The sequence below is a fragment of the Capricornis sumatraensis genome, chromosome 4 (assembly GCF_032405125.1).
Source record: "Capricornis sumatraensis isolate serow.1 chromosome 4, serow.2, whole genome shotgun sequence".
NCBI classification, from domain to species: Eukaryota; Metazoa; Chordata; class Mammalia; order Artiodactyla; family Bovidae; genus Capricornis; species Capricornis sumatraensis.
Window position 1 is genome coordinate 154,612,820 of NC_091072.1, and position 25,584 is coordinate 154,638,403.

General features: G+C 56.2%; 1 protein-coding gene across 3 annotated transcripts; it reads right to left on the bottom strand.

Annotated features, from left to right (window-relative positions):
• Positions 1 to 7,108: 7,108 nt before the first annotated feature.
• CBX7 (chromobox 7) lies at positions 7,109 to 23,978 on the bottom strand. Of its 3 annotated transcripts, none has more exons than XM_068971830.1 (6): positions 23,910 to 23,978; positions 21,711 to 21,754; positions 14,713 to 14,778; positions 10,638 to 10,704; positions 7,645 to 7,717; positions 7,109 to 7,266 (listed from the first exon to the last, which is right to left on the bottom strand). In XM_068971830.1, exons 1-6 carry the CDS (start codon positions 23,976 to 23,978, stop codon positions 7,109 to 7,111), a joined length of 477 nt encoding a protein of 158 aa, XP_068827931.1. The 3 variants fall into 3 exon arrangements, with proteins under 3 accessions (XP_068827931.1, XP_068827929.1, XP_068827928.1); XM_068971828.1 differs by having other exon boundaries at positions 7,109 to 7,263; positions 7,645 to 7,996; XM_068971827.1 differs by having other exon boundaries at positions 7,645 to 7,996.
• Between the last annotated feature and the right edge of the window lie 1,606 nt (positions 23,979 to 25,584).

The window sequence follows — 25,584 nt, forward strand, 5'->3', positions numbered from 1 at the left end:
TGTCCAAGGGACTCTCAAGAGTCTTCTCCAGCACCACAGTTCCAAAGCATCAACGCAATTCTTCAACCAGCAGCCTTCTTTATGGTCCAACTCTCATGTCCGTACATGGCTACACTGAGTCCCCTAATGCTGGGAGCCGATGTTTCTTCCCCTTTCAAGGACAGCTTCAGAAAGTCAGGAAGGCTGCTGGTTGCCTGTTCCCAGGCCAAGGCCCTCTCCCTCCTCACCTTCTGCGGGTCCTCTTCTCTCCTTCTTGTGGTAGCTGGCCTTGTGGGTCTCCACAAGGCTTCTCAAGGTCAGTGGCCTCCTTTCCTCCACTGTCTTCTCCCCTCCTGTTCCTGGGTTCCATCGGACCCTTGCCTTTAATCCCACTTGCTTTAAACCCTTCCTCTCTTGTCCAGGTTTTGTCTTCCTTCCTGACTTGCTTTCTTTCTTGTTCTTCAGCTTTTCCTTTTTAACTTGTTCTTTTTCCTTTTTGGCTGAGGCATACAGGATCCTACTTCCCCAACCAGGGATTTAACCCATGCCCCCTGCAGCGTGCTAAATCACTCACTCATGTCTGACTCTTTGTGACCCCATGGACAGTAGTCCACCAGGCTCCTCCGTCCATGGCATTCTCCAGGCAAGAATACTGGAGTGGGTTTCCATGCCCTCCTCTAGGGGATCTTCCTGACCCAGGTATAGAACCAGCATCTATCTCCTGCATTGGCAGGCAGGTTCTTAATCACTAGCGCCACCTGGGAAGCCCATTGTAGTGAGACACAGCTCTCTACGACCTGGCTAGGTGCACCTGAATAGCTAACCACGCCCTCTCTGTTTGTCCCACCCATGAAAATGAGCACAGTAATGATGCCACCGCAGCAGGTTGTATTCAGGTAACACACCTGAGTGTCAGGCTGCGAATTCACACCAGAGTCCTATGCGACTTTTCTGGGGGACCCATAATCAGAGTCCAGGCTCGGAGCTGAGGGCAGAGCCTGCTGAGTCCCCTACGCTCTAACTGGAGTTTTCAAGGAGCTGCCAGGGCAGAGGCCAGACTCCCCTGGGTCAGGAACTAAGAAGCAGCTGGAACTCACCCACATGCTGCCTTCTTGCCTCCTCCAAACCAACCTTGACCTTGGCCCCGTCTCCGTCACCCCTGTGGCTTTATCTACTGTTGAGTCAATCTGAGCGTGGGTTGGGAAAGAATTTCCAGACACAGAGTACAGCAGAAAAGAGTGAGTTTATTAAGAACAAAGAGCAGAGATCAAGTGGGCACTGCGAGCGTGCGGGACTGACAAAGCCTGACAGGCCAGGGAGAGTTGGCCGTGTTCGTTGGTCAGTAGCCAATTTTTATAGCCTCAAGACAAAGAAAATTCCCGCGGGAAGGCTGGCGTTAGATGACCGGTTGGTGCGCTATAGGGTATTTACTGGGTTGGGCATCTTTGCCTAACTGGGAGTCAGGAAGCTTGTTGGTGATGATGGGGGCTTGGGGGCAACAGTTACAAAGGGGCTCAGTCAGCTTCAGAGGTGTCCTTGGTCCTGGGCCTCGTTTCTGTGGCCTTGGTGCAAGGCCTGGCACCGGCGGCCTGGGGGCAGGGCCTCAACATCTACCACTTAAGTGCCCACTGCCACCTGAAACTCAGAACGCAAAGCTGGCTGGATCATCTTTCTGGCTGCTTGCCTCCTGTCCTCTCGTCCTTATCAATGATTTTAGCCATGGGAGGATGGATGGGCCATCTTCACGTCCTGCCCCATGGACTCTCCTGATACCCTTGGCCTCTAGGTACAAGGGAGTCAGCGCCCCGGCACCCTTGCCAATGACAGACAGGAGGCTTCAGATAAACATTCCCATCTCCAGTCCTCCGGGTGGTGGGGGACCATTTGGAGCGGGGCACTGGAATGCTTCTCACAAAGTCCAGGTGGAATCAACCCCTCTTGCCCACGGCATCAACCTCAGTGACATGCTTTTCCTCCTTCCCCGTCCGTCTCTCCCTAGTCCTTACCCTGCTCCCAGGGACTACCTCCAAAATAAAGTCTCAGACCTATACCCAAGCCTAGTCTCAGACTCTGTTCTCATAGATACAGTAGCAGTTTTCAGGAGCTAGCTGCTCTAAGGAAGTAAGACTGGATGGCTTAAATAACAGGAATTTATTCTGCCACAGTTTGGAGGCTGGAAGTCTGAGATCAAGGTGTTGGCAGGGCTGGTTCCTTCTGAGGCTGAGGGAAGGATGTGTTCCAGGCCTCTCTCCTCGGTTGGCAGATGGCTACCTTCTCCCTGTGTCTGTTCTTATCACCTCCCCTCTCTGTCTCGGGCCCAAATTTCCCACCAGTCAATTGGATTAGGGTCTGGGGTAATGATATCGTTTACATTTGATTATCTTTGTAAAGACTCAATCTCCAAATAAAGTCATACTCTGAAGCCCTGGAGGTTGAGACTTCAACCTGTGGATTCAGGGAGGTGAAGGGTGGGGGGCGCTGTTTCTGGAAACACAATTCCACCCGTAACAGAAACTGAAGCTAAGACAGGGTTGTGGACATGGGTCTCAGAAGCAGATCCGTAGGGTGGGATGTGGAAACGGGTCCCCCACAGTCAGACCTCTGTGATAATCCCTGACTGTGCTGTGCCCTGGGACGGGCGGCAGAGATGAAACCCTGGATACAAGACGGTGGCCCTGAATGTGGGCTTGGCTCAGTGTGAAAGCTCGAACAAAGAATTGGCAGACCCAGGTCAGCCCACTCTCAACTTGGGCCTTGTAGGTTTTTTCTATCTTAAATATTTATTTGGCTGCATCAGGTCTTAGTTGCGGCCCATGGGCCTTGTTCGGAACCTGGACTTCTCTAGCTGTGGTTCTTGGCCTCAGTAGTTGCCCCGCAGCATATGGGATTCTTAGTTCCAAGATCAGGTATTGAACCCTCGTCCCCAGCACTGGAAGGTAGATTCTTAACCACTGGACTGCCAGGGAAGTCCCTCTTCTAGATGTTGTTTTGAAAAGTAATGTTTCATAGATGTATGTGCGTGGTGTGTGTGCCAAGTCCCTTCAGTAGTGTCTGACTTTGCAACCCATGAACTGTAGCCCACCAGGCTCCTCTGTCCATGGGATTCTCCAGGCAAGAATACTGGAGTGGGTTGCCATTTCTTTCTCCAGGGGATCTTCCCGACCCAGGGACTGAACCCACATCTCTTAGGACTCCTGCATTTACCCCTAGCACCACGTGGGAAGCTCCTCGTGTATGTAAATGGTCCTATTTTTTGCACTTTATTTACTACAGTGTTTAAAAGGCCCCTGACATCCGGCAGCCATGGGATATCCTGCGGGCCGTGGGGCCCAGTATTTAGTCGCAAGAGAGGCAGAGCTGCAAAGGAGACTGAACAGCCTCACGGGCCTCTTATGCTGAGGGCCAACAGGAAGGAATCAGAACCCGAAGCCCTGGGATGAAAACATTAGGGATAAAGGACCTAGGAACCTTGCCCACCAGAATCCCCTGACCCCTCTGGCTGGCACTGTTAGCCTGTGGACCACCTGGTGCCCAAGTGAGGGCCACACCTGAGGCAGATACCCCTCAAGGTCACTCTTCTCCTTCTCAATTCCCCTTCATCTCCCCTCCTCATCCCAGCATTGACCAGAGACAGCTCACTCCTTCCCAGGAGGAAATGCCCTACCCTCCTGAAGAACTACAAGGCCCGCTGACACACAGGAGAGGCGTGCTGAGACCACGTGTGGGGCTGCATGGGAGGGTCTGAGACTTAGAGGGGAAAATTAACCAGACAGGGAGAATGTAGATACGAGAGCACCTCCAGATCTCAAGATTAACAAGCTGATGCGGACGCCTGGTGCCGGCCCAAGATGGATCTGGAGTGGGGATGGGTCTGAGAGGTCTGGAGGGCTCACCCCAGGGCTGCAGCTCTTCCCTCGGCATGGCTGTGACGCCATCGCAAGCAATGATCAGGTGTCCAACAGCTTTTTTTCTAAAATCATCTTTAATGTTTTAATATTTTTTTTTTTTTGCCTCATTTACCAGATAAATCATCTAAATAAATAGATGCTATACAGTCTCTTACCAACATCAGTAGAAAAATAAAACCACGCTCTGCATCTGCTCCAGCTCTCCCGGCACACGCTCAGTCAGAAAAGGCATGTGCTTAGAATCGACTCGTGCCCCCCAACCCCTCCCAAATACATTCACTTAGTCTGAACAAAGCTCGACGCTCATTCTGTGCAAAGGAAGCGTTCTTGTGCTGAGCCTTGGAGGCTCGGCGGGCCAGTTATAAAGCACAGGCAAAAACCACCGGACCAGCGAAGCGCCCTCTCCTGGGGCAGGAGTCAAGGAGGAAGCTGGCGATGGAACCACCATCCTGAGAGCAGAGGTGGTCCTTGAGTGGCCTGCGGCATCAGCAGGGGGGTAGCTGTGTCAGGGGCAGAGAACATGCCCTTTGCCCCACCCCACAGCAAAACAAAAGTACCAACCGGTCTCTACATTCAAAACAGGTGGGCCTGGGGGAAGGAAAGGTAGCTGGTCCAGCTTTTTCAACGCCCCTCCCCAAGTGAGCACTGGCCTTCTGCGGTGGCTACGGGGTGGGGAGGGAGGTCGTGCCCAGCTTGTCCCCTCACCCCAAGCCCCACTGGGATGCTCAGGGCTGGAGGAGGCCTGAAGGCCACTTCCAACCCCTCGCAAAGGTCTCCGTCCTGTGTCCTGGGTGGGTAGGTCCTAAGAGCTTTGGCTCCCAGGGTTCAGCCCTCCAGACAGCAGGGCACCCTACGGGCCATGAAGGGTGGAGAGTCAGGCAGTGTTCCACCGCAGCAGCCACCCCGTCCCACAAAAGAGCCCCCCACCCCAAACCAGCACACGATACAAACAGCTCGTCGAAGTGAGGCCGGAGGAGGCCACCTGTCCCCAGGGACGGCGTGGGTGTGACTTCTATCGGAAGCTGCCAGCCAAGTCCAAAGCCAGGGCCAGCATCTTTCTGTCACAGTGAGGCCCCTGCCACCACCCTCTCCTCTGCCAGGAGCCCCTGACCTGGGACAGCGGCCCACTCTGGCTGCCCATCCCCTCCCCAGGGCTGCAGGCAGGAGGGTCCCCGCAGCCCCTCGGTCCCCCAGTCCACCCCCACCTACTCCTCTAGACACAAACCCCTAGGCTGGGGGTGGATCAAACCATGGGGTGGGGGGGGGTGCCATCCCCCAGTGGAAGCACTGAATTGAGCCTGGACAACAAAGGACTGAGGAGGAAGAGGGGACCCACACACAGGGATCTGGGATCTGGGCAGCAAGGAACCCCACAGAAAAATGGGGTTGCAGGGTGTCTTTGGTTTGGGAACTTGGGAAGAAGGGGTCTGGGGAAGAACTGTCCTACTGGAGGAGCCTCAGCAGGATTCTGCCTACTTCCTGAGGACAAAGCAGAGCGCGGAGCTGGCCCTGGGGTGGGGAGGGGGGGGTCGGGACCCAGTGCCTGGCCTGAGATGGGGACAGGGGAGGGAGCCAGTCTTGCACTTGCTCCCCTGGTGCTTACCCCCAACCTGGCTTCTCCCCAACAGGGCCAGGGAAGGAAGAGGTCACTCCTCACTACAGGGAGAAGCCACTAGTCCACAGGACACGTCTATGCAAACTAGAAACAGAGCGCCCCCTCTTCTGGCAGACACAGGCCCTGCCAGGGCGGGGGCAGGGGGCGGGAGCGGGACTTGGACACAGCCGGACCCACCCTCCGCTACAGCCCGATCACAGGAAGACAGGACAGAGGTGCCCCCAGGGGGAAACAGCTGCAGCATCGAGGGTGGATGCGGAGGAGACCCAGAACAGGAGGAAGGGTGTCAGGAGTCAAGGGCTGCCCTGAGAAGGTGGTGGGACGCTCTCTCCCTCCCTGACCACCCACACCCACGTCTGGTTGGCTGAGTTGGGGCGGGGGGCGCAGAAAAAGAGGGGAGGGGAAGGGCTGGAAAGTCACCTGAGTCAGAGAGAACAGGGGCCCCGGCGGGGAGGGGGCGCGCAGGAGAGGAATGGAACCCAAGTGCCTCCGAGCTTGATGCAGGGCACACATGCACACTTGCACGCCTGTGACTGCGCTGGTCAGGGCACACACACACACACTTGCACACCCATGACTGCGCTGGTGCAGGGCACACACGCACACACCTGCACACCCGTGACTGGCCAGGTGAAACCACAAGAGGGCATCTCACCCCTGGAGCACTGGAGGCCATCTGGCCGCCCCGCCCCAGCTGGACCCCCGCCCTCCACTGAGGGCGCCAGCACGCTGATGGACAGACCCTGTCAGGTGAAGCGCTGGGAGAGGGGGCTGAGTGGGGGTTGCCTAAGGCAAGCTCTTTTGTGCTGTCATTCACCCCCCCATTCACCTGGTCAGGGTTTCTATACAGAAGTTTGCAAGACCTGTGCGCGCAGTCACGAGGGCATGAGGGACAGTGCACACGCCTGTGAAGCCAGGTGCGCGTGTGACTGGCTTTCACAGGCCAGGTGGGGTGGGGTGGGCTGGGGAATAGCTCTCAGCGGAAGGGGCTTATTAGCTGGCAACCACCCGACCTGGGGAAGGGAGAGACCTTTCTGGGTTGTGCCCAGCCATCTCCAACCCTTCCCGGCGCCCCTAACCTCTCAGACCCCGTCGCTTTTGCTCAAAGCCAGTCTCCATCTCCCCCAAAGAGCTGGAGTGCAAAGTTAAAAGGAAAGACCCCTCCCCAAACACACACACAGGAGGTAAGAGGGGTGACCAACCAGAAAGGAGGCAGGATGCTCGGGGGAGGGTTCAGGTCTTCCCGACCTCCTTTAGTCCCGGGACCAGTTGCGCTCTCTCCGAAGAAGGGGGCCAGAGGGGTCTGGGGGAGGCTGGCCCTGTCCCCGTCCTGCCCTGGAGACAGCGCCCCAAGCGACAGAGCAGTGCCAGGCCTCCCCAGGCCTCGCCCCGCCCCAGCTCTGTAAATGTCCGTCTGTCCATCCGCGCAGAGAAAGGGGCGGGTGGGCAGGACAATGTTGGGAGCATCACCCCTTCTCCTGGCCAATGTTTTTGTTGTTGTTTTTTTTTAAATAAAATAATTATCCCGCCCTAACCCCCTCCTCATTTCCAGATGTCCCCACCCCGAGCCCCAGAAAACAGTTTAAGAAGAGTTAAAAATGGCGGATCAGAACTTCCCGCTGCGGTCTCGGAAGAAGCCCTCGGCGGCCTGGGCCTCGCGGAAGGTGACGGTGATGGAGTTGGCGGTGATGTCGGTCACTGTCACTTCACTTGAGGGGAGCGTGGGTGTCCAGGAAGGGGGCCCCTCGCCCAGGTCTGCTTCTGCTGCAGTCGTGGAACAGACGGATAGACAGACAGACAGACGGGGGGGAGGGGGGGGCAGCGTTGACAACAAGGTGGGGAAGGTGGGCATGGGGGGCCAAGTGAACCCCCCTTCCAGCCCCCCCACCCCCAACACCAGATCTTCCTCTGAGTCTCCAGCCAGGTCAGAGCCTAGTTCGAGGCTGGCCACACGGGTAGAGGTCACATTTATCTTCCCTGGCTGGACACGCGCTCCTTCCGAGTGGGACCACGGAAAGAGCTCTGGGCTAGGTGCCAGGGTCCCCCGCAGGCTGAGGAGACCCTCTCTGGGCCCTGACAACTCGAGGGGCCTTGCCAGCTCTGAGGGTCCCTGGGTCTGCGCCGGGGGCCGGGCCGCCTTACCCTCCTCTTCGGGGGGCTGCTCGGCAGGCTCCCACTCGCTGGCCGCCTGCAGGACGTCCTGGGCCGGTGACTCCTGCAGGAAGAGCTCCCGTCGATGGCTGTGACTCTCCAGGTTGGGCCCGCGGGGCGGGAACTTCTTGCGCGAGAGCCGCAGGTACTTGTGGGCCTTGCGGGGCTTGCGGAGCGGGAAGGGCAGGGTGGGCACCAAGGGGCCCTTGTCCGCCAGCTCAGGCGCCCCCGCCTTGACCACCCCCTCGGGGCTCCCGCTGCCGAGTGGGCGCGTCAGGGAGAAGCAGAGCTTCTCCTTGCCCTTGGCCTTGTGGGAGCTCCGCAGGTCCATGCTGTACAGCCGCTGCGGGGGCAAGCCAGGGCAGGGCGGGTCAGCCCCGCCCTACCGCCTGCTGCCGCGCCTTGGCTCACGCCTCCCTCCCGCCCGGGGTCCCTTCCCCAAGTTTCTGGGCTCAGAAACAGCCCGCACCCCACCCGACACCCCAGCCCCTGGGCCAGGCCCAGCTCGGCTTTCATCTTGGCCCCAGAGGCGCGGCCTCATCTTAGGGGCCAGGGCTGCAGGGCGCTTTCCTTCGCTCCACAGCAGAGGAGCAGACAAGAGGTACAGATGGAAAACTGACGGACAGAAAAAACACCAGGATTTCTGCGGCCGATAAATTAAGGAGCTATTCATCATAGGAAAGAATCTTTGCTTCTAACAGGCCCCCAAAGCTGAAACGGTCAGCCGCCAGGGAGATGATGGGAGGCACAGGGCTCTGAAGTTTCTTGGAGAAAGTTAACACAGCACCGGGTGCACCGTGTCACCCAGCCACAGGGACAGTGCACTGCTGGCAGGCCGCAGACGCCCCTCAGTTCCCCCAGGGCCCTCCTCAGCTCTGAGCTGCAGCGGGGGTTGGAGGGGGGGTCCAGACCCCTGTCGATGTCCTGCCTCATTCATGTTAAAAGGGGCTGGAGGGCACGTGCTTCCACCATTCAAAGGCTGAAGTTTTAAAATCTGTGCATTTGTCTTACTGACTCCTAGTGGAAATTTATACAAATCCAAGAAAGATCCTTGGTGCTAAGATGTTGAGGGCCTGGGCCATTCTGGGACAGGAGCTCCTCTGCTGTCACCAGAGGCCAAGAGTTCCCAGAAGAGAGTGAGGCCCACAGATGGGACCTGCATGTCAAACATCTCAAGCTGGGGACAGAGGTCATCACAGGTGCAGACTCCATGCTCCAGTCCCACCTGCTAATCCCCATCACTTGGCACGGGCGCGGCTTGTCATGACGATGTGAAGAGGGCCGAACTGGGAGGAGACTGTGAAGCTACGGCACTGCCTCAGCACTGCAGGGCTTACCCCATGTGCAGCTTTATCAGAGACCACTCCTTCAACCTGGCTCGCAGGCCGGGGAAACTCTCATGCAGTTCTGTTCTTCTCTACCTCACCATGACAGAATTACAGTTACTAATGGGTCTGCGAGCACCAGGAGTCAGATCTGGGTTTTAGTCCAGCTGCGTGACTTGGTACTGGCCTCCCTGAGCCTCAGTTTCTTCCATCAATGAAGTGAAGAAATTATAGCAGCCAGCCTCCAAGATGGTCCCAAATATCTGCCTCTGGGAATTCACACCTGTGTGGAGTCCCCTCTATACTGAATACTGCAGTGTGGGACTTCCGAGGCTAAGTCACTAAGGACACGATGCTTTGTCCTTGCTCTCTCTGTTCACCCACCCTGGGGGAGGCTAGTGGCCCTACTATGAGGCCAGCCAGCAGCCCTATGGAGAGGCCCAGCACTGAGGAACCAGGCCTCCTGTCAACATCCAGCACTGATGCACCAGGCATATGGGGAGCCATGTTAGGAGCAGATCCTCCAGCCCCAATCAAGCCTTCAGATGAGTGGACTTCCAGCTGACATCATGACTGTAATCTGAGCCAGAATCACTAAGGAACCAGCTAAGGTACTCCCTGATTCCTGACTCACTGCGACTGTGGTGTTAAGTGTTTACTGCCTTAAGTTGCTCAGTTAAGGGTTAATTTGTTACACAGCAATAGATGACTGATGCACCCTCCCTGTGGGTTTGGTGTGCAGATAAACTTCATTTGTGAAGAGCATGGAGCACAGAGCTCAGCATGGAGATGTCTGACATGCTATCTCTTTCTCAGGACCCAATCAACACCAAACCCCAGGGATCACACCCACTGCAGGAAGGGAGACCCATCTAATCTGGCAAAAGCCTCATGTGATCTACAATTGAGAGTCGACAGGAGGCTGGCCGTGGCTCACACTGCACATGGACCAAGAAGCCTTATGTTTTGGCTTTAAAGTCCCAGGTGGGCCTTATTAAATTAAAGACAGCAGGTATTGTTATCATCCGCATTTTGTAGAAGAGAAAACTCGAGCCCAGAGACATGCCTTGAGTCACGGAACTACATCACTCTCGCCTGCATCCTCTTTTCAGTAGCAGAGTGCCCTCAAGACCTCAAACAGAGGGTTTCTTCTCACTCAAAATGACACGTTTCTAGGACATTCCAAGGCTATGATTCTAAAATTCTATGAATCTCCTTAGATTCTAACATTCCAGACTCCCCTTGTTTCCTCAGCTCTCAAGTTTATGCTCCTAAGGTTCTCAAATACTACAACTTTGTATTTTGGGGACTCTGAGCATCAATTTATTTACAAGATTCTAAGCTTTCAAAATTCTAGGATCCCATGAGCCACACATCCACCCTCCCTCCCTCCACTGGATCTCCCACCCATGCTGTCTTCCCCTGGGTACCAGCCCGAATTCTGACTTTTCCCAACTCCTCCCATTGAAACTTACCCACTAAGTGCCCCACCCACCCCTCCCTCCACAGTGCCCTGGATGGAGCCAGAGGAGGGTTAGTGGTTTAGCAGAACTAGCCGGTACAAACGCACAGATGGTAGGGCTGGGGGTGGGGTGGGGTGGGGTGGGGTGGGTAGGAGCAAGGGGCCCTAAGGGGTGGCACCAGAGCTGGCGGGGTTACCTGCAGCAGAAGCCGCTTGGGTTTCGGACCTCTCTTCCTATACCCCGACGCTCGGTCTCTCTCCTCCCTGGGATGCAAAGCAGATGGCAGAAGAAAAGGAAACACTGGTGACATTTAAGGGTAAGGAAGGCGTCCGCTCCACCTGGCCCTCTGCTGTCTACGGGGGAGGGGGGCAACCACCACAGGCTACCACCCACCCTGGGGTCGGGACCCTCCCGTTGCTCTCTAGGCCATGACAGTGGGGGGCAGTGTTCAACTCCCAGAGCTCCCTCTTCTCAACTGACTAAAGGCGAGGGCACAGCCACTGGTCCCATCTGCTGAGGTGGGACTCAGCGGACATCTCCAAAAACATGTGGGTCTTCATGGCCCCAAGGTCAGGCCAGACCTCTGCTCTCCATGCACGGGGAACAACCCCCAGAACAATTTCCAGTTTCCACTCTTAGGAGACTTGTATAGAAACCTCTCAATCAAATTTGCCTTGAATGGGCCCAGAGGAGCTGAGGAGAATGGCGGATTAGTCCTTCTGCACGTGAGGCTCTGCTCAGAACTCCCCACCAATTTGGCATCTGCACGAACCTGGTAGAGGAGACAGGCTCCTGTTGCCTGTATCGTCTGGCTGGGGAAGCGGAGAAAAACTAACTTGCATTAAGTCCCCAGCAGATGTCAGACTCTCTGCTGGATGCCCTCCTCACTTCACACACATGCAAGGCACAAACTGAGGACGCATCCAGACACACACAATGCAACACGCCAGATCCCCCAACCATGTGCTGGAAGTGGTGGGATGATGCAAAGTCATTGTGCTTGACTTCATTCCACTCACGCTTTCTGAGGCCTTAGGCCAGCCTCTCAGTCTGAGCCCAGTTAAGCCAGTGGGTCCATGGCTCCTGTCTCCCTCCTCGAGGGAGTGGCTGCTGCCCGCTTCCAGGCATCAGCCTCCAGGAGCGCTGGGGGCAGAGCTGTCCCTCCCACCCTGTGGAGCTGGCTTCAGCAGGTCTGCCCTGGGGTCCCAGAACCAGTGTTTGAGAGAAGCACCAAGAGCATGCGATACCCAGACCAATCAGGCCTCTCCGATACTGGAGAGTGAGAATCTAATCTCAGAGCCCGGTGCTGGGAGCCCAGGTCACCCCTACCTGACCCAGGGGACACCCTGGCTGGCCACCCTCCCTCTCTGGGCCTCAGTTTCCTGGTCTGGAGTACGAGCTTCCCTTCTCAGCTGGGCCCTGGGGCTCCTGCGGGGAGCGAGAGGTCCCTGACATTTCTCAAAGCAGGGCTGGGGGGCGGAGGTAGAAAGACTAAGATCATAGAGAGGAAGGAAGAGAAAGAAAAAAGAGCAAGAGAAGGCAGTGTGGTGGGGGCAGGGGGAGGAAAGGGCCTTGAGAGAAAAGAAGATGATGACGTCTATTATATTTGTGTAAGTGTTGTTTATTTTTGTATTTATTACCGTGTCCTGGGCACTCTGTACAAGGCACTGTTCTCAATGCTGTGACCTTCACCCTATGAGGGAGGCACAGTTTCTATCCTCATCTTATAGCTGAGGCACAGAGAGATAAAGTCACTTAACCGATGCCACAATTCCAACAACCTTCGCTACTGGTGAAGATGCTGAACTCTGGGCACCGGGCCTGGTGAGGTCAAGCCTGGGAGCCCAGTCAGGGCCAGTGGGGCAGGCCTGCAGCCTAGGCCACATGACCTGGCTTCCCACCTGTAGTGCCCAAGTTTCTGCCCTGTAACTGTAGGTGTGCGGGGAGCAGGAGGGTGAGGTGGGGGCTTCCACTCTGTCAGTCCTCTACCCAGGGACCAGTTTCTGTCAACCCCGGAACCCGTGGCCCTTCAGTGTCCAGGGCTGTGGGGATCGTGGCCCCAGCCAGGCCTCAGTGTCCCCTCGGCCCCTCCCAGGACGCAGGGACTCCCTGACCAGACTCCTTCTGAGTCCCTTAAAAACACTGCAAAGCAGGTGTTAGAATGCTCATCACCCCCCTTCCACTTCCTTCTCACCAAGACCCAGAGAGGAGGAGGAAGGCAAACCACACTGTGGGTCTGCAGGTCTCGGACAGTGGGTCTCATTTGTCCCTTAACTACTGACTTTTCTGACTCAAAGGAACATCCAAACCCTCTCTACCAGGACTCACAGGTAGAGTCTGAGCTGCACCCCACCCCTTCAGCTGCCCATGCCCACTCCACAATGCACCACCCCTGCCCAGCTCCCACCAGTCCAGCCAGCCACGCTCAGAGCCCCACTCGCCTCCATGCCGCTCCTCAGCCCAGGGTCTCTGCTTCAGTGTGCTCTCTCCCTGGATGGTCTTCCGTAACATGCCTACTGGGCTCCTTCCCTCCCTCACTCAGCTCAGGTCTGGTCAAACGCCAGCACCCAACCACCGGGCTGAAAGCAGCACCGCCGCCCCACCCCGCCGGTCCAAACAGCAGCCACACGTCTGCATCTATATGATCACTGGCCTACTTGTCACTGCGGGCCTCCACACTGGACTGCGAGCCCCACGAGGGCAGGGACACTTGTTGTTTTTGTGCCTTGCTGTGCCCCAGTCCCTGAAACAGTGCCCAGCACACAGGACGATCTCCATAAAGAGATTTGGCTGAACAAATGACAGTGCGAGCTAGGTGACCCCCAGTTACCATGAGGAAAACATTCGCGCGCAAGTGTCCACACTTCATGGCTCGTGACGTGCTTTCACACACCTTTGCTCCCCACGAGAGCCCACGAGGTCAGCACTGTTCTCCCCATTTTACAGACAGGGAAGCTGAGGCTCAGAGAGGAAAAAGGCCCTACCCAGCACCTCATGGCTGGGGAGCAGCCGAGCCAGGATGCTGATCCAGGCCCTTGATGCCTGCCCAATGGTCTTACCACAATCCAGGACATTCCACAGGGTTCTCCCAGTGTCACAACCCTTTTGGATCAAGGTCCCACCAGCACTCGGGAAACAGAAAGAAGCTGTGGGACAGGAACACTGTGATTTTTAAAGGAAAGACCAGTGGGAACATTTCCTTTGAACCAGCAGCAGGAGGCCTCCTGGGGGAGAAGTGATCAGAAGGGGGTGGGGAGGGCAGAGGAACAGCATCACTGGGAGTCAGGAGGCCCACCCGATAAGCCCTAGTTGGACTGTCTCCCAGCCGTGAGGCTGCTGGACAAGTCCCTTAGCTCTTCAGAGCCTCGGTCTCCTCATCTGTCAAACGAGACCCTCATCCCTGTCTCAAGAGGTTACTAAAAGGAACCAAACAAAAATGACTTTATAAAATGGCCCTGTACTCTACAGGGTTGATGCGTTGGGGAGAGGCAGAAAGATTGGGCAGTCTGCTGGCAGGGAGGCTGGTAACACCAAGGCTCATCAGAAGGGAATGGCTAGATCATGCTCAAAAAGCCCTCCACCCAGGAGAAACGACATTTTCGGCAAAAGCTCTCCATTAAAGGTGTGCCCTCACGGCCCATTGGAGGAGCTGGCAATTGCTAACCCACCCTCAGAACTGCAGCAGAGCCCTGGCAGACACGGGAGATTGAGACTTGGGGGCAGCTTTGTTCACGGCCACCCAGCTAGGAGGGGGCCAAGCAGGAGGGACTGCAACCCAGCTGTCCTAGCTCTAAAGTCACACTCCCCCCACCCAGACCTTTCTTGAGCTTCATCAGACTCAGTGAGAGGGTCTCTAGGGGAAAGCTCTCTCTGGCCCATTGCTGGGCTTGACAGAGCAATACTGACACAGCCACCCCTCACATGCAAGGCATCTCTATGCCCATTTTCACCTTCTCCATGGCAACTGAAACCCCTACCTTCTGGGAAAACCGGGGCAGGTATGGTTAGGGGTGGCTAACAATGGCTAAGAAACTGAGGCTTGGGGTGGTTAGCAGAATGGCTGACATCACCCAGCAGCAGGAAATGGACAGGACCCTCGGCTGCCCTGGGACCCGGTATCCAGTACCTTTCCCCAGCTGCAGCTGTCCCTGCTAGAACCCTGTCCCCCCCGGCCCATGACCCTTGTTCAGAGTCAAGCCGGCAACAGTTCCCCACGAAACCTCAGAGGCTGCCGTCCCCGCCCCAGCCCTGGGGACGGCTGAGCCCCTTACTTCTCCTCGTAGGCCATGACCAGGCGGGGGTCCAGGATGTGTTCCTCCGGCTCCCACGTGCTGTACCTGGGGAGACAAACAAGCGGTCAGAGCTGCTCCGCCTCCAGCCCTGCCTCGCATTCAAAGGCCACAGCTGCTGTGGGCAGGACTTGCCCCTTCCTGATCCAGCCTGAAATTGTCTCCTAATCCCATAAATTGTCCCTAGCCCACCAGACTAGGTTGGGGGCCTTCTGGGGACTTCAACACCAGAACTCCCCTCATCCTGATCACATCACCCTAAAAATGACTTCGTCCAGCTCCTGACTAGATCCCCATGTTCACCTCAGGGTCACAAGAGTCGGACACGACTAAGCGACTGAACTGAAAGAGGGCAGGCCCCATACATCCCTGGATTCCCTTCCCATAAGAGGCAAGAGCATGTGGTGAAAAACGGACTCCGGAGCCAGACTGCCCGAGTTCAAACCCCAGCTCTGCCCTGGCTGGCAGCACAACTGTGAACAAGTGGCTCAATATCTCTGTGCTGATTTCCCCATCCATAGATGCTTTTGAACTGTGATGCTGGAAAAGACTCTTGAGAGTCCCTTGGACTGCAAGGAGATCCAACCAGTCCATCCTAAAGGAGATTGGTCCCGAATATTTGTTGCAAGGACTGATGCTGAAGCTGAAACTCCAATACTTCGGCCACCTGATGCGAAGAACTGACTCATCAGAAAAGACTCTGATACTGGGAAAGATTGAAGGCAGGATGAGGAGACGACAGAGGATGAGATGGCTGGATGGTATCACCGACTCCATGGACATGAGTTTGAGTAAACTCTGGGAGTTAGTAATGGACAGGGAGGCCTGGCGTGCTGCAGTCCACGGGACACAACCGAGCAACTGAGATGAACTAAAAGGTCTCTCGCGCTAAGTGCATTCACGTGTTTAATGCAGCCGGTGCACGGGAAGTGCTCTGTGGTTCTTACTGTTGCTGTCCCTAGCCCCTCTGACGCCCCAGCCCGTGTGGCCTCTGCCTGGCCCAGCCATTCCCTCCCTCCTCAGCACACACCTGCATCATCAAGGCCAGCTCTGAAGGTCCCTTGTCACATAGGAGGAAATCTGGTAAATGCTCAGAGACTGTCTGGTGCAGTGATCCTACAGCAGACCCCTAGGTCTTTCCACAAGGGACCTTCCACCACTCCCAGGCCAGACAGCAGCATTCTAGACAGCCAGGACAGACCTGAGTAATTGCAGAGCTCAGCCACCCTTCTTCCAGCTGCATGATTATTTACCTAGTATCTGCCTTTAACTTAGCTTGCTATTTTATTTGAATAATTTTAAAAGCAAACTTTAAATAACTTCCAAAAGTGTGTGTGGGGGGAGGATGATTCATCATAAATAGATGCTGCTGCTAAGTCACTTCAGTCGTGTCCGACTCTGCGCGACCCCATAGACGGCAGCCCACTAGGCTCCCCCATCCCTGGGATTCTCTAGGCAAGAATACTGCAGTGGGTTGCCATTTCCTTCTCCAATGCATAAAAGTGAAGTCAAAGTGAAGTTGCTCAGTCGTGTCCGACTCTTCGCGACCCCATGGGCTGCAGCCTACCAGGCTCCTCTGTCCATGGGATTTTCCAGGAAAGAGTACTGGAGTGGGGTGCCATTGCCTTCTCCAAAATAGATGCTAGTACATAAAAAATATAACTTGAAAACATTTATGTATGTATACAGATATGCATACAAATGTGTATGGGCATGTTAAAAAAAAAAAAGAAACCCAGAGCAACAGGCTGTGATTCTGGCTAAGGCTGCCCCCAGGACTGCTGGACAAGAAGGGAGGTGAGTAGGTATTAGGGAGGTATTAGAAGGCAGAGAGAGGCCGGGCCCTGCCCCTGCCATCTTCTAACCAGACAAGCTAAAACCTTCATCCTTAACTGTCCTGGTTACTGTGAAACCTAATAGTAGTCCTGCCTATATCTGAGTGACAAGCTGCCCGACAACAGACTTTTCCTCCTTTCTTTCACTGACACTTCTGCACACTTACTCTGTGTAAGGCCCCGTGAACTCAGCTGTGAAGGTCTGCGCCCGGAGTGTGACATGCCCAGCACCATCCCAGCTCCTGTCCTTTGCACTTGCTGTGCTCTCCTCCTGGGGGCCCTCTTCCTCCCGGGACCTCCTGACCCTTTGAGTCAGGGTCCTGCAGTTTCCCCTGACATCCTCTCCAAGCACAACGAAGCCTCCCCTCAGCTGCTCTCCACGGCCTTATTGCTGCCCTTGGCACCTGCCATACATATTGATGAATCAAGCTGGTGTCCTGGCTGGCAGGTTGTGACCTCTCCCCAGCTTGCCCAGCCCGGCCCCAGTCCCCATGTGTTCTGGGAATGGCTATGAAGTCTCTGCAGAGTTCTGCTCATTCTGAAGAACTGCAAACGTGAAACTGATTATTTTTTTATATAGTTTGGTAAAGCCCAAACTGAAAGCAATCAGCAGCTGGCAGAGACCTCAACCCTTCCTCCCCACAAAGGTTGAATTTCCTCAATTGTACCTAGTAAGAAAAGAGGGGGAATTTTGTGTTCCTCTGTGTCCTCTGCCTGCCCTCCACCCTCCATATCCTCTAGCTGTAGAAGTCTCTTCAGTGCTCTAGTCTCCTTTGCCCTGCCCATTTCCCCACTGCCCTGCCCATTTTTTGGTGATGTAGCTGCTGTGTGGTTTCTGGCAAGTCCCTAACCTTCTCTGTACTTCAATTTCCTCATCTTAAGAATCACCATCACCACCGCCTCCACCGTAACGGTTAGGTGCCAGAGCAGACAACCGCAGGGATTCATCCAGCCCTTGTAACACCTTTATGAGGTAGGTTACAGACGCTACAGAGGAAACTGGGGCAGAGAGGTGAAGCATCTTGCGAAGGTCACTGTGCCAGTCTGTGGTTGGAACTCAGCTGAATCTTGGCCATCCTCTGCCTTTGGGTCCTCACATGGCGACCTATCTGGCTACCCACTGAGCTGTGACATGTTTGGGAGAGGGTCACGGTCTGATTAACCACGTCTTCAGTGTCTGACCCGGGGCCTGGCACACAGCGGGCGCAGAGAAAGGGTGAGACTCGGCAGCAGGAGGCCTGGCCCTGCTGAGGAAAGGCGGGAGGGGGTCGCTGGACGGCCGCCTCACCCTCTCGGATACCCTCGCCCCTCCGAAAGAGGCGGTCAGCAGCAGCCCTCCGCAGTGTGGGGAGCCAGAGGCCGTGGCGAGCGTAGGTCACGCTTTGTCAACCGCGCCGGGTTCAAACAAGGCAGGAGTGCGCGGCTGTTGAGAGTCGGTCTCCGCGCCGCCGGTTGGGCCGGAACGCAAAGAGGCCGACAGGGGGCTCCACTCCACCGCGCCATGGGCCCCGCCCCCAGCGACCGGGCAGCCGCGCGGGCACACGCACGCCAGCGGGGGCGCGCCCGCCAGATTACCGGGCTGACCAATGAGGGGCAGGGCGGGGGCGGGGACTGCGCGCGCCGGCTCCGAGGTAAACACGGCCACGTGACCGCCACCCCGCCCCCGAGCCGAGGTAAACAGGCTCGCGGCCGCCCCGCCTGGGCCCTGCAGCGCAGGCTCCCGCAGTGCCAGGGGCTGGGCGCCCCATAGAGCCAGGCCCAGCAACCCCCTCCAACTCCGATTTAGAGCCACCCAAATGAGAAGCAGTGTGCCGGGCTCCCAGAGAGACTGGCGGGGGCGGTGGTGAGCAGGTGACTCACTTGCTGCGGCCTCCAGTTCTTCATCTGTGAAGCAGAGCTACCAACAGTCCATGTCTTTTAGGAGGGATGTGACAATCAGATGTGTTAAGCCACATACAGCACTTGTGGTACATAATAAAATGTGGTACATAATAAAAGCAAACAAGCAGTAATTAAGTCAATATCAAAAGCCTCCAGAGCATAAACACACACTTGCCAAGACCAAACTCAGGACTCTGCTGCTGCTACTCAGCAGGGTCTTGGAGAAGAAAGAAGCGCCTCCTCTTGTGTCTGGCACTGCTATGAACCCTTCCTTGTGTCAGGCTGCCTTCCATGGGGCTCCGTGAGGCTAGAGCCCCATTTTACAGCTGAGGAAAGGGACGTGCCCATAGTTAAAATCGTGCCACCTGTATGATCTGGGGGAGGGCCTCCTCTGCTGAGGGTTTCTGTCTCTTCATCTGTCCACTGGGTTGACATTAGGCAAATTACTTACATGGGCCAATGCCTGATTTTAATAGGGGCTTACCGATATCAGCCTGGTTATTGCTGTACCTTGATAAACTGATACTATCATTTCTAAAGCTCCATGGAGGCCATCCTCCCCACAAATAGGGTAGCATTCACAAGTGGGTAAGAACAGAGGGAAAGAAAGTGTTCCCAAAGAGGGGCAGCAGGGTCCCCAGCAGGCTGAGAGCATGTAGCTGATTATTAAGCTCCTCCGCCCTGTGCCCCCAGCCCCTCCCTGTGCCATTTGCTGTTCTTTCTAGAACAAGCAGGATAGCTCCTCTACCCCATCTGCTGGGGAGGAAGGGCAATTATTCCTCTCCTGTTGTTTGAGAAAACAGGCAAAGCACCCGAAAGCTCAACAGGGGCCTGGCAGAGTGAGTGCTGGTTTACATCGTGGTTTCTATATTAATAGAAGGCTCCCTGCCCAGGATGGGGAGGGTGCTGGGAGCAGGAGAGTCTGACTCGCCCTCCCACCCAGGGTGGCACTGCGCTAGCCAAGGCTCCCAGGCCTGCAGGGAGCATCTAGTCTCGCTACTCCACGCCCCACCCTCTCTCTCAGCCTCTTCTTCAAGCAAGGCACCCTGAGGAGGGGAGACTAAAGTGGGTGATAAAGAAGCCCTGGTTCTCCTCCTCCTTTCTGTGACTGAATCTATTGTCCCCCAAGTGAAGTGAGGTGGCAGTGGTTGGCATAAAGCGGGCACCATGCTGCACTGTGTTGGCATTTATATTACTGTAGTGACCTCTCCTCTCTGGGCCCCGGTTTCCTCATTTGAAACATGAGAGGACTGATCTGAATGAGGGCTAAAGCTACTTTAGATGGCAGTAGAATCCCCCCCAGACCCCCCTCCAGCTGGTGAGAGACCTAGGAGCCCAGCTGTGTAACTTACTATTAATAGCAAACATTTACTAAGTGCCTTGTCTGAGTTAAGCATGCACTAGGTACTCTGTATCTGTCATCTAATCCTCACATCACTGCTGTGTTGGAGGATGCATTCCAATTTGGACATGAGGAAGCAGAGATTCTGCTCTGCTGGGGACCTGTCCAAGGGATCCCAGCAGTTTAGCTGTGAACAAGGACCAAAGTGTGAGGAAGTCGGAGATGCCTCAGGTCTTCTGGCCACACAGGACTCCCTGAACTCCTGTGGGGGGGGTCACAAAAGGTAGTCATGAGGGCCCATCTGGTGATCTCAGCATGTTAGGGAACAAGTGGGCCCCAGGGGCATGGGCATAGGCCAGCAGAACTATACAGGAACCTCTCTTGGAATGCCAGGTCCTTCCCCTGACTGAAGCTCTGATGGGCAGACATACTCATTCAGGATAAAGAAAAGTGGCAGAAGGAACTTGAAATAGACACATACATCTGTTTAGAGAAGGGAATCTACACAGCAGGAAGAATAGCCAACAATGCCTTGAAGGCCAACAGGCTAGTGTGCACAGTCCCATGCAATCAACGTCTTCTGGTGCAGAAGCTCAGAGGGGAGTGGCTACCCAGGGAGTATGCCCACTCTGAGCACCCTCCTCTTCTAGATTCCCACCTCCTCTTCCTGCCCCTTCACCCAGACTGGAAGCCCACCTCTCCTCTGCCTAGTGGAGGAGGGGATTATCCTTCAGTCTCAGGGTGTTTGGGAAAGGGCAGCAGGAAAGGATGAGTGCATTACCTAGTTGGCCAGCCACCAGCCCTCATCAACAGGATGCCTGCAGGCCATCTGGGACACACCCCAGACCTTTCACCCCACAAAGTGAAGAAGCCTGTGAGAGGAGAGCTGGGCCTGGACTACTGAATCCATTTTGCAGAGAGGGAAGCTGAGGCAGCATGGCTGTTTTCCCCTCCGCTGCGTCTCTCACCACTGTGCGTCCAAGACACTCCCAGGGCCCAAACGTCAGGTCACCCTCAACAGCAAGACAGCAGAAAGCCCCTGGCACAGATAGCAGGGGCTCTGGAACCAGGGGGGACTCCAGGAGTCTATCTCTAGGAAGCCAGGCAGGGAGGTGGGGTGCCCACAGGCCAACGGGGAGGCCCCACAACTTGCTCATTCCCTCCCCTCCCCGCAACAACTCCTGCTGGGAGGTGATTGGTTGGTGAGAAGGTTCCTGATTTGGGCTCAGCGGGAGAGGCGGGGCAGCTGGGAGAGGTCCTAGACCCAAGTTGGCCCGCCTCCCAACTGGGAGATGGAGGAGGCAAGGAAGAGGGGCTCACTTCAAGCCCCAACTCTGCCTTCCCCTTGCTGTGTGACCTAAGGCCAGCTGCTTACCTTCTCTGAACCTGTTTCCTCATCTTTGGAGATGAGGCCCACAGCTGTCTCACAAGTCTGTGGGGGAACCTGCTCTGCACACTGGAGAGTGCTAGCCAAAGGTGGCTCTGTCCCCAGCTCTATGGCACTGAAGACTCATGCCCCACTGGCTAAACTTGTCTTGCTCAATGCCACAAACTTCCACCTGCCACTGGTACATGCTGCAGCATGAGGGCCCCTCCACCTTGCAGGGGGCCATTTCTGAAGCCAAGATGCTGGGTCTTCACCACTGAATGCCAGGAGAGGCCAGAAGCAGGGGAGCAGAGGCTCCAACCAGAAGATGGAGCACAACTCTGAAGGGAAGCTGGCACCCACCTTGACCCTCATATGCTCCAAATCCCTCAGCTGGCAGAGGGGAAACTAAGGCCTAGAAAGAGGACAATTTAATCAAGGTCAGCTGGCCAATGACTAGAGCAGCTGGAGTGAAAAGTGAGGCAGGAGAGCCGGGAAAAGGCAGATGGAAGGAAGTACAGGTAGGCAGACAGACACACACACCAAGGAGCCTTACTTTGGGGGCCATCCTTTCCACTTCACCAAGTATTCAACTTTACCCTGGGGAGAAAGAGAGAAGGAGACACAGTGAGATACACAGATGCCCCGAGGACCACTTGCAGGGCTGAAGGCCCTCTGCAGACAGAAGTCCCCCAACACATATACACAAGATCCCCATCAACCAGAGATCCTCAGTCTTTGGCTGCTCCATGTCCATCCCAGACCATCCTCCCTGCTAGAGCACAGGTGCGCACTGGGCCCTCCCTACACACCTCAGTGGTACCTGTGGTACAAGCTTGGAGCCCATGTCACATGTGGGGAATGTGCATGGCCAAAGATCCAGTGTCCAGTGTGCCAGTGCAAAGACCGTAATTCTCTTTTTTTAAATTAGAAGACTCTCCAAGTCCTAGAAAACTCCTCATTGGGGAGTCCCCCAGGCCTCTAGCCCCATCAGCCCCATCCCTGTGAGACAGTGCCTCTGGCCCAGAGTGGACAGGCTAGTGACTCCAAGACTCTCAACTTACTCTCAAGTCAAAAGACCCTGGCAGGACCCCAGAGAAGGCGGACAATCCTCACCGTGAGAAACAGTGCTCATCCCTCCCTCCAGGAGTGAGAAAATAAGAGCCAGGTTCCTCCCTTCCGCACAGGTGACAGGGGCCTTCCCAATCTGACAAGTGATACCCCTCCACACTAGAAAAGACCAAGATAATGTCATCTCCTCAAAGAAGCCTGCCCTGGCCACCCTCCCTCCCACCTTACACTTCTCTTTCTGTGTGGCACAGAACCCCAGTGGAAAGCATTTGTTTACTTCCTCTTTTGCTGCCTGTCTCCTCTACCAGAATGCCAGCTCCACAAAGCCTGGAGCTCCCTCCCCTGGCACTTAGACTGGTGCCTGGTATATAAGAGGTCCTCAAAATTTTGAATGAATGTGAAAGGAACAATGCTCCTCACTCTCTGGCACTACGGCCCCCTGTAGAAAGGGGTAATTAATGTACCTGCTTAGGCTACACTGCATGGAAAGCATTGGGTTTTGAGGAACAAATTCAAATTAAGGAAACTCTGAGGGAAGGGAGAAGGAGAAGGGGCAGCCCCGACATGAAGACAAAACTCAACCCCATTGGAGTCGGGGGAAGAAAAGAAAAGGTCATGGCCTACTTTGACCCCGTTACCCTCAGCCCAAGATAACAGGGCTGAGTTTTCTCCCTTGAAAAATGAGTTGGCAATGAGCCAACTTGAAGTCCAGCTCTGCACTCATCTCTAACTTACTGTTTGACCTTGGTCAGGTCACGTCCCCAGCCCGTGCCTCAGTTTGTGCCTCCGTCAAATGGGAGGAGGTGAACTCCTGCCCTGCCGCTAGAGCCTCTCAAGGGGCGGCAGGGAGGAGATAAAAGGATAGTGGTTCTAAGTGATGGGACAGGAAATTTCCCCAAAGCCTTCCAGTCCCAACTTCCAGCCTGGGGCCAGAATATTTTGCAAACGTGTGCACCGGAAATGGGCATGGCCAAAGTCCAGGCCCAAGGCGCGGGGACAAAACACAGCAGAACAGATGCCTCCTTAAATCGCTGGGTGTTATGTTTGGGAGGCGAAGGCAAAGGGGGAGGAGCTTTGAGGATGCCGAAGCGCCGTAGGCGGCTTCTCCGAGCCGCCGGGCGGAGCTGGGAGTCGGGGAGGGGAAGACTGAGGGGGTGTGCACTGGAAGTCTGGGAGAGACGCGGAGGTGGGGGTGTAGAGGGGATCGGAAAAGGTCGAAGTCCAGCAGTTAAACTTAAGAGGCGGGAGGAGGCTTTTCCAAAGCTCCGCCTCCAACTTCAAAGGACTTGGCACCAAGAGTAGAGAGTCCTGAGTTCGAGACCCAGCTCCAATGCGAACACACGAGGCAAGCCGTTTCTTCAACTTGGGCCTCAGTCTCCCCATATTTAATGAGAGGAGGGTGAGAACGGATAGCGTTCGAGGTCCCTCCAGTCCGATCCTAATCTCCAGCTCTGGCTGGCTCAGCTGCCCTCAGCATCCTGGGGCGACAACTTTTAATTCTACGCTCCCTACAAGGTGGCGGGGGAAACTGAGGCACGGGCTGGGGATACGAGCCCGGCAGCGCGGGGCTGCCTGGGTCCCCCCGCCCCCACTTTCTCCCTCGCCTCCAGGGTAGAGGGAACAGTACTGGGGACAGAAGGGGACCCCACAGGGGTCCTGGGAGCCGCCCCCCGGGCAGCCTCACCTTCCGCACGCGCTTCTTCCGGATGCTCTCTACGGCGAACACCTGCTCGCCGATGGCTGACAGCTCCATGCGGGGCGGCGGGCGAGCGGGCCCGGGGCCGGGCCGGGCCGGGGGCGGAGCTGCGGGGCCGCGGCTGCGGCGCGCGATGCTCGGGCCGGCGGGGTCCCCGTCACCCTCGCCCGGGCGCGCACGCGCACGCGCACGCGCGCACACCCCCTCGCGCTCCCTCACGCCGCCGACGTTCCATTTTTGAACCTGCGCAACGTTTTCCTCTGCGCGAGCGAGCCCGCGGGCGAGCGCGCCGGGCGGGGGCGAGGGCGGGGCGGGGCGGGGCGGGGCGGGGCGGACCGGGGGCTCGGCTCTCGTCTAGCCGGCCACGCCCCTCCCTGGCTCCGCCTCCCGCTCGGGCCCGCCCCTCGAGGTCCGCCCCCGGGCCTCGCGCGCGGCGTGTCTCTTTCCAAAGCCGGCGGCCCGCGGGACTTATTTGGCGGGGGCTCCGCTAGGCGGGTGTGTTGGCCGAGATATTAGCACCCAGGAGTGTTTTCTTAAGTCCTCCCGGTGACTCTGAGGGTCTGGAAATGGCCTGGCCCCGGCTGGGCATATGAGGGCCCGGGGGAGAGCAGTGAGGCCATTTGCCTCGCCTCTCACAAAGAATAGACGAGATCGCGGCGCGGACCCTCGGGCGTCAGGAGGGCGGGGACGGCCAAGGTTTCCCAACCTGTCAGGGTGTCTCAGTACCACGGTCTCTCTGGATCCAGGCTCCGGAGCGGTGTGGCTTGCCAGTCCTGAGCAGGCGCCTCCGCGTCCATCCTTAACGTCCGTCTGTCCGTCTGGGCGGTTGTGCTGAGACGCCTGGTCCCCAGGCGGCCGCTGCCTCAGGGGCCCCCGCTAGGCAATACTTGGCGGCAGGTATGGCCGCGGCGCATCTAAGGTGAGCAGCGGGACGGATTTTGACGCCACGCAGCCCCAAGTCCCCAGTCACACGCACTTGACACTGCACGTAGTAGGTGTTCGACTCTGTGGAATGGATGGATCTTGAGATCTCACACAAATCCATTCATTATCCCCATCCACTCCAACACCGTTCTGTCTGTCCTACGGCGCCAGCTTTCCATCTTCACTAGGAACCCGAGTCATCCGTGCCCCTTGGGCTCCCAACCGCCTGCCTGCGTTGACCCCCCAAGTCCTGCCTCTCTGACCTCCTCCCATCCACACCCCTTGTTCTTTCTCTGGACTGCAGCAACTGCCTTCTCACTTCTCAATGCCCTCCGAGTCCACAGTGCCCGAGTGCGCTTTCTAAAATGCAGATCTGACTGGATCACCTTAGTGCTTTAAAACCTTCCATAGCTCCCTGTCCCCCTCAGAATAAAGTCCAGACGCCTCTGCCTGGCGTCCGGGGTAGAAAAAGAGAAAATAAATGATTTGCACGGACTTTTTATCAGGAGCAACGGAAGCCCGGAGGCGGTAGAATGATACCTTCAAAGCACTGAAAGAAAATAACCGTCATCTTAGAAACTGAGTGAAATTTTATTTCAAGATTTATGTACCCAGTGAAAATGTCTTTCCAGAACAAGGGGAAATAATAACATTTATAAATACAAAAACTGACTTTGCCAGTAGCAGACCCTCCCTAAAGGAAATTCCAACGGAAGAACTTCAGGCTGGAGGAAGATGA

Excerpts from the sequence above, each read along its gene's own strand:
- CBX7 (XM_068971827.1), bottom strand. The coding sequence starts at position 23,978 with ATGGAGCTGTCAGCCATCGGCGAGCAGGTGTTCGCCGTAGAGAGCATC. Across the intron at positions 14,779-21,710 it reads TGGAAAGGATGGCCCCCAAA|GTACAGCACGTGGGAGCCGG; the intron begins GTAAGGCTCCTT and ends TTGTCTCCCCAG. Across the intron at positions 7,267-7,644 it reads GCAGCCCCCCGAAGAGGAGG|CAGAAGCAGACCTGGGCGAG; the intron begins GTAAGGCGGCCC and ends CCACGACTGCAG.